At 32.8% G+C, this 8,605-nt stretch overlaps 1 protein-coding gene across 3 annotated transcripts; it reads right to left on the minus strand.

Annotated features, from left to right (window-relative positions):
• Positions 1-214: 214 nt before the first annotated feature.
• LOC129312379 (putative pentatricopeptide repeat-containing protein At4g17915) lies at positions 215-7,039 on the minus strand. Of its 3 annotated transcripts, none has more exons than XM_054954960.1 (5): positions 6,906-7,039; positions 3,997-4,241; positions 3,372-3,650; positions 1,508-3,178; positions 215-641 (listed from the first exon to the last, which is right to left on the minus strand). In XM_054954960.1, the coding sequence occupies exon 4, from the start codon at positions 3,135-3,137 to the stop codon at positions 1,770-1,772; it is 1,368 nt and encodes a 455-aa protein (XP_054810935.1). In that variant the 5' UTR covers positions 3,138-3,178; positions 3,372-3,650; positions 3,997-4,241; positions 6,906-7,039; the 3' UTR covers positions 215-641; positions 1,508-1,769. The 3 variants fall into 3 exon arrangements, with proteins under 3 accessions (XP_054810935.1, XP_054810934.1, XP_054810936.1); XM_054954959.1 differs by having other exon boundaries at positions 1,508-3,275; XM_054954961.1 differs by having other exon boundaries at positions 1,508-2,937; positions 3,041-3,650.
• Positions 7,040-8,605: the final 1,566 nt, after the last annotated feature.

Consider the following 8,605-nt stretch of genomic DNA (forward strand, 5'->3'; position numbering starts at 1 on the left):
TTTTAGGTCAACTAACAGTTTTCAAATGTTAAAAGAAACATTGTACCACAACAAAGTTTAGATATCTAACGCTCTTACGTGAGTAGTTAAGAGGCAATAGTAGACAAGAGAGTCTTCCAATATCATAATGAAAAAGAATAAGTGACAATATATAAATATATATATATATATATATAATATACACTCAATTTATCAAGCTTGCTGGTATGTTTACTATAATAAACTTTAATTCAGGAATATAAAGTCTTCACAAGGCTTGGCCAACTCATGTAAACATCAATCAGAACAAGAATTATTCACGTTACAACATTACACAGAGAACCTCATATTAATCTCAAATTTCGCAAGGTATACAATTCACCACCTACATTTCTAATTCAAGAAGCGACTATTTACAAATTTACAGCCACAATAATGTCAATGACTCTATACATCCACCACTCTCATGGGAAAAAGAAATGAGAAAAGACACTAAGAAAGTGCTCTCCAAATGCAGATCATCACATCAGCAACACATAACAAGTACTGATTCTTCATCACTTCCCAGCGAGACAATGTCTTTGCTGACTTGAATTTCCAGATATCAACATTTGTCTTTCGAGCTGATTTACGCACCAACCAGAACACGACATCAAAACAACCTGTAATATATCAAAACTATGTTATCATTCAGCTTTGCCTAAAGTTAATTTTCCTTCTCCAATCACAATAGAATAACAAAACAAGCTGTAATGTATCAAAGGTAACACATCCATTCATAATTTCATATTAGGAAGACGAAAATGTGTCTCACAAATCACAATGACTAAGTGAAATTTTATCAATCCACCACTCGAGAATAAACAAAGCAGTCCAGATGCAACAAAGAATAATACCAATATCAGTACATAGTTTTCCAATTAATTTTTTCATTCAGGACTTTCATCAAACACCTTAGAATGAACAGAACAATTTCTCCCTTGTCCTGATCAATTGCTCCCATGTCGGTCCTGATCAATTGCCCCCATCTTCCACAATCAAGTAGCATCTTTAGACAATCAAGTTACATATGCAAGAGCTTAGAAGTAATTTTAATTACCAATTTTGAAGATCATAATTGGAACCCTTAAACCTTATATATTATGTAAAGGTGCATTTAAATAAGATGAATTGCAGAAGCTGGGACCTTGAATGTGGAAAAATAGTTTACCACAACCTCGGTGCTGCAAAGGTTAAAATACAAGCCACCACAGCATAACGTGATAAGAAGAATGGATTGGAGATTACTCTTATTAATTTTAATTATTTATTTTCCCAGGGGTATTATAGTTTTTTGATTATTTTTTGGCTTCCATTCCATCAACTAAATTTCAAATACATATGCAAACCAAAATCATACTACCAGGATTCTATTGATTTTTTCTAACATATCAAACATATCTCATTCCTTTTACTGTCTCATTCTTACTCCCTTTCATGTTCCCATTTCATCAAAAGTCCTACTAGCACAGAAAACAGGCCTCAGTACCTTTACTCATGGCTGTTGTGGTGGAATTCCCGGCAGGTCCTTGGATACACATCAATGATACAAGGAATGATTCACTGACGCTAAAAAGGCCAAGGCTCAATCATCTTGATGTAGCACCAGGCCACCAGCCTATTTAATTATATTACTCACCAACAGTCCTGTAGCATAATGATAATAGTCTCCCTTTTGACAAAGTTATGGGGGTTATTACCAAGTCAGCAAGTACTACATTACTAATACAGATGCAACAACTGCCAAGTAATCAATGCAGCAATCGAGCTAATTTAATTTTAGACCTCAATTTCCTGGCTTCATTTGTGTATCCTATACCATGGAGACCATCAAGAACAGCTCTCTCAGTAGCCTTTAGGGTCTTAAGCCCAGACTTTAGACAAGACATCAAAAGCTTGGATGCACAAAGGAACCTTCTAGCCCGGCAAAGATTATGTACCAAGATGGTATATGTAAAAGCATCTTTAAACTCCATTGATTTAAATAGTTTCATGGCACGATCAATGTGACCAGCTTTACCAAGACTATCAATCAAACAGTTAAAAGCAACCAAACTATTGAATCCCAATGCACTCATATGATTCAAATGTTGTTGAGCTGCATCAATATAGCCAGCTTTGCACAAGCCATTAATTATAACTGTATGAGTGTATTGATCACATTCTAAGCCTGCTTTCTCTAGTTCATCCAATAACTTCAAGGCATCATCTAATCTTCCCTGTTTGCAGTGACGATTGATTAGTGTGTTATAGGACACCACATCAGACACAATGCCACTCATCTGCATCTGATGAATGATGTAATCTGCCTCCTCAATTCTTCCTGTCTTAATTAATGCAGCAATCACCGTACAGTAAGCAAAGCCATCAAATGTGAACCCTTTACTCTTCATCTGTGACAAGATCTCAAACCCTCGTTCCAACTGCTTACACCTGAAGCAACACTTCATAACTGTAGTGTAGGTTATAGCATTTGGTTCACGACCAGATATTTCAAGCTCTTTAAGGATCTTGCTTGCTGCCACTAATCTTCTGGCCTTGCAGAGCCCATTAATGAGTACATTGTATGTCACTATATCAGGAACAAATCCACGCTGCTGCAAATTCCTAAATAACGTTAAAGCATTATTGGCATACCCATTTTTACAAAGACCATCAATCATAATGTTAAAAGTAGCCTTGCTTGGATGGAGATCACTAAGTATTATATCCCGAAAAACACGATTTGCTTCATCCGGTTTTCCAAGCTTGAACAAACAATCCATTAATATATTATAGCTCCAGAGATCAGGATGTATACCCATTTGAATCATTTCCTCAAACAGACATAAGGACCTAGACAACAAGCACTTCCTGGCAGCCCCAGCAATTAAAGAATTGTAAGAAATAACATCTGGGTTTATCCCAGCTTCCCTCATCCTATGAAGAACAGAATAACCAACATCAATACTCACAAAACGACAATATGCATCAATTAAAGTATTGTATGTAACCACATCTGGAAGTACCCCTAATCTTATACCATCAATTAATACAACTTCAGCTTTAACCAATTGCCGGGCCTTGCACATCGAAGCTATGCATATGTTCAACAACCTTGTTGATAACCAAGAAACCATAATTCAACACCACCAAGAATTGCTCCAATGCAAAACTGCACCTATTAAAACATGCCAACTCTTTACACAAGTTCCCATTAACCTCAGAAGCAAGGGCTTTACTAACATGTCGCACAATACGGTCAAAATCTTCAATTTCTTGAGTGATTGTTAAAAAAAAAAAAAAACCTCAGATGAATTGTGATCTGTGATTGTGTCTTCAATTAAGGTAAAAAATGGGTCAAAATATCATACTTGTTCGGGCCTATTATGCATGTAAACCAGGGTGGACAGTAAGTGCAAAGAGATGAAGGCAAAGTGCAACTCCCTAAAACACTAAACAGGATGGAGAAACAAGACGCTCAAAGATGATTGTATCACTCAGCATTTCAAAAACACATCCCTCATCACTTCTTAGCATGAGATCTCCAAGTGCCTCATTTTTCTGATTTGAATTTCCAGAAATCAACATTTGTGGTTCCTCCATGCTGATCTTAGCACCATTCTTCATTAGATATTGCTTCAACTTTCCACCTGTCACCAAATGTATCAACTCTTATAAAGGGTGAATTCACCAGCAAAACATTTGTAGTTATCAATTTATAAATTGAATTTCTAGTTCAATCCAAATGGGCCAGACTGTTATACTAGCTATAACTACAAGTTCTCCACCTAGCAGCATTTTTTTCTTGTTCAACTGCTCCTACATTTAAAAATCTACAAACTTTGTTTACAAAAGGGGCAGGGGGAGATACTACAAGAGGATTAGACCATATGCTAGTATGATGACAAACAATGCTATGCCATTCAATAATTAACTTTCCACATTCAATAATTATATGCAAACATATAATTCAAAATACCCTGTATGGAGACATACCTTAAGCTTATGTCATTTGAGGGTTTAATATCTTTGATATCATCTATCTCAAGGATACAAAAAATATCATCATCCTTTAGTATAAGATTCTTAGAACCACTGAACTCTATCAGTCCCTGCATACTTTGAATAAACAAGTGGGTTCGTTTGAGCAGTTGTGAAAATCGGATCCCAACCTCAGCCTTCTCTTCCGCATCATTAATTTTCACCAGTACTCCATCATCCAAAGGCTCAATGGAGGTGTACTACAAGGTGAAATAACCAGTCAACAGTTAAACTTGCAAATTGAAATTATGTGACCTATATATAACAGTTATAACGTAATCTTGAAAGTGATAAAAAAATAAAAATTAAAGCATTCAATTTTATATTTGCATATCAGCATAATGATCAAGCAAATAACAAAAATAGTCACATGCAATCACACAGAAGAATAAATGATTTCTCACCAGGCATTTCTAAGTACAGGTGTTTAAACAAGATATCATTACAACAAATGCCGAACCTTCATGATACATGATCCAGATATGTTACACTGAGAAGAATACGCCAGTTAGTAATGACTGCCAACATTAAACTGACACTATCTACCACCTATTTTGCTTCGTTAAAATTCTGGAAGATAAAGTTTCATATCTAAGGGACAACTATTGTTCAGAAGATCGTGGACATTACAAATCAACAAAAATCAATTATTGGGGAGGGTTCCATGAATCAACACATTAAGGAGGGTCCCAAGAATGTTAGTTTACATTACTATTTGTTTAAAACATATTTATATTGCAACAAAGAATTTGGCTAAAAGAAATAATAACAATTAATCATACAAAAACTTAAAAAAAAAAAAAAACATTGTGCCATTGCTAATTATTTATATTACTGTTTGTGGAAAATGAAGTAATAAATTATCTAATATGATTTTGTACATACATTATCGATTATTTGGGGAGAGTGATGGTTTTATAGTGAGATGTATATAGTGAAGCAAGAGCAAAAGACTGGAAACAGAATATAAGTCACTAGCAATCAAACATTGCACAACAAAACAATCCAAAACATATAATCAAAATGAAGAGCATAGAAGTATAATAGCCGATTACACACCTAGTAATCAATCAATTTTTTGAAGAAAAAAAAAGGGTAAACTCAATCTTTGTTCAAAAGCGTAATTTTCAAAGGATTACACTACCAAGTTCAAAGCCAAATTAAAATGAAAAATTTAAAACAAAGCAAGAAGTGATCCAATGGCATCCAACGCAGGGTTGATAACCACACAGGGAGCAAATGATGCAGGCAATAAATTCAAATTTAGATTTAGAGCCAAATTGAACAAATCAATCTCACCGAATTCTAGTAGACAAAGCCCTAGAATTCAAACAACTTTCAATATTTGGCTGACAATGACAAACGGAATCCAACAAAGAGCTTGACCAACCAAGTGTGGAATGCTTGTTCATCGACTAACACTATTTGGTTCCCCGGGGGGGGTGTTTAATGTTTAATGTTACCTTGTTTGGTTCAAGAGATGAGAGAAGGGAAAATAATTATATTATGGACAACTATACTCTTATCTTATAAAAAAATTTCCCCCTATCCTGCATGAAAAGTTAATAAAATATACATGTGAAGTTTACAAAAATACTCATCAATTTTCTCCCAACTAAACAATCTATTCATCTTAATAGGAAATGTGGTGCTCAATCATAAAGTATACAACAGAATCACATCATTTTGATATACAGGTGGAATAAATCAACAAGGTCCAAACTCAAAGAAATACATCAACTCCTATTCCATCTAACAAAGAAAAATACTTGTTATTGAGACAGATGCCAAAATCAGATTCCATCAAAGAAAAATCAACATCAAAGATAAAGATATATTTACAGCTGTGCATGCTGCAGACACTAATACATCAATCAAGGATCAAAGCCCCATGCTTGTGGGGGGGATCTTTAAAAGGACAAAAGAATGAAACAAAGTTGTTACAGAAAACTTATAATAGCCCATCAACCCAACAAAAGCCTCCATACAACTATAAGGACATAAAAGGATCTAGAATTGAGAAATCAATTATTCAATGTAAGAAAAGAAAAACACAGAAGGATTGGAAAATTAACACAAGACATTAAGATAGATTAAACAATAAGATAAAACTGTATTTCTAACATCGTGATTCTAATTTTGCTTAATGATTGTTGGTACTACATTTTCCAGATGAGAACTGATCGGATAAAACTCACTGTATCAGTATCTATGAGAGTTCATTAATGAATGGGAATGTGAAATAGCACCTTATAGTAAATCAAAACAATATATAACATTACTTGGTTTGAATCCAAAACCTTTTAGTTATCTACAATATACAACACTTGAGTTGAAGTCATCATTTATAATATCACATCTTTTTCATAAAATCTGGTATATAACTAAAATCAAATATCAGCATTACTTCTCAATCAAAATCAAGTATTTCCAATTCAAATAGGGGAGCCTTTAGTTATCAAGCATTGCATAGTCAGCCGACATACAATTCCCAATTCCCCTTGCTACAAAATATAGTTTAATCAAATAGAGGAGCCTGTCGCAGATAAAATTTCTCAACGTTGGTACTGTACTAATATTGAAATATGAATATCTGAAAGTCTTATTGCGTAAATAAAAGGAAAAGGATATAAAGCTAAGAAGTCATTCACACAAGAAAGGAAAACAAAGCACCCATCTTCGAAAAGCAATGACTGTGCCCACAGGAATCATACGATTTCTACTTTATTTATCACTTGTCTCAACCTTGCATTGATCATTTCCTAAAACTCAGTAGGTTTATATAAAACCCATAATTTAAAAAAAAAAAAAAAAAAAACTGCTCCAGCATGTCCAAACTAGAATCATATGCTAATGGCTCTTACCAGAAAAAAAATAAAAAATTGGTGCAGGTGGACGGTGGACGGTGGCCAGCGAACACGGCTGCAGGTCACCGTCTGCTGCGGTAAGAAGGAAAGTAGGGAGTGGAGGGTTTAGGACTCAAGCACGATGCCATGGTTTTTACGCGTTTACTTGGGGAGGGGCATTTTTGGATTATCACGTTAATGGGCAAATTAGTCCTAATGCAACAAAATTTCAAGAAATTCATATTCATGTTGACGAGAAATTTCAACAATAACTTTGCAATTTCTTTGACTAATTAATTATTAATGACTAATTGGATTTGATATTAAAGTAAAAAAATGTACCTTTTGTTCTTACTTCAAGTAATTTTTATACTTTTAGATACTATCATTTAAAAATTTTAATTTTAATTTCTGTAATAATCAATTTGATATTTATTGATATTTTAAATTTATATTATTAAATGACTAGTAGCCATAATGCTCTTGATTTTGTGATTAAATGACTAGAAAACTACACCACTTTTGATGATGATCTTTTATAAAAGATTAATTTTGTGATTAAAATAAAGCTATAAATTTCATATTTATTCATTATTATATGTTAAAATGTTGACGATATGTTGAATCTTATTTTCTAAAATAATAAATATATTTTCCCGTTCGACTTTTCTTCATTAATTCACTTTAATTCCTATTCATCATAAATTATTGTACTTTGATCTTTCTGTTTTTTTATTTTTAGGAGTCTTTATGGATTTTTTCATATTCCTCTTTAATTTCTTCATAAATTTAATAGATAGGCTTTGAGATGTCATAAAACATATAAAAGAAATAATATCATTTTTAAAAATATGTGGTCAAAAATATAAAATGTTTCATGGTCGTACTTTTAACGTGCATTAAAAGAAGCATTGAGGCATGTCATTACAGTGGGCAATGAAATAATATAACAACGAACATATGTATGTAAGTAACCCTCTCCCTCTTTATTTGTAAGACATATTTTATAAATAATCTTTAGATTAAAATATAAGCCACTTTATAATAATTAAATTATTTTTTAAATTTTTTTCTTTTTAATTAACATGAAGGTATTTTATGTAATTATATTATTATTTAAAATCAAAGATAAAAATGAAAATACATATCACTTTTTTATAATATTAGGAAAAAAAATTTTTTCTTAATATGAATGAAATGATTGAAAATACCTTATAATAAAAATCGAAGGGAATAGATGTAGTTCTTGAAAAACTATATGTAATGAAATTGATATAATTCTTGAACTCTTCCCACAACTTTCTTGGTTGGTAAAGCAAATTGACAATGTCCATCAGCCTATTCTTTGCTCGTGGCTATCTTAAATCTTAACCATTGATTCAACTGGACGAAGAACAATCTATTCGCGCCATTCAACCTCCTATTATGGGTGGATAAAAGGATTAATAATGAAAAATGTCACCTATAAATATATATATATATATATATATATTAAAGCCATAATTTGCCAAGGGCATCAAAGTAATTGGATTGAAATCCATGATTGCCCATGAATTGGAAAGCATTTGGGCGTCCAAATAAAGGGCATGTTATTGATCTACTATAAGTAAGAAGAATATGTTAGGAAAACTCACATTTGAGGAGAGATTGTTAGAATTCAAGCGTGAGTTAATGATAGATATTGAATAAAATTCATTTATATACTTTCTCTCATGACA

Source organism: Prosopis cineraria, unplaced genomic scaffold, assembly GCF_029017545.1.
Source record: "Prosopis cineraria cultivar Desert tree isolate PC_DT_omini unplaced genomic scaffold, ASM2901754v1 PC6, whole genome shotgun sequence".
Taxonomy (NCBI): domain Eukaryota; kingdom Viridiplantae; phylum Streptophyta; class Magnoliopsida; order Fabales; family Fabaceae; genus Prosopis; species Prosopis cineraria.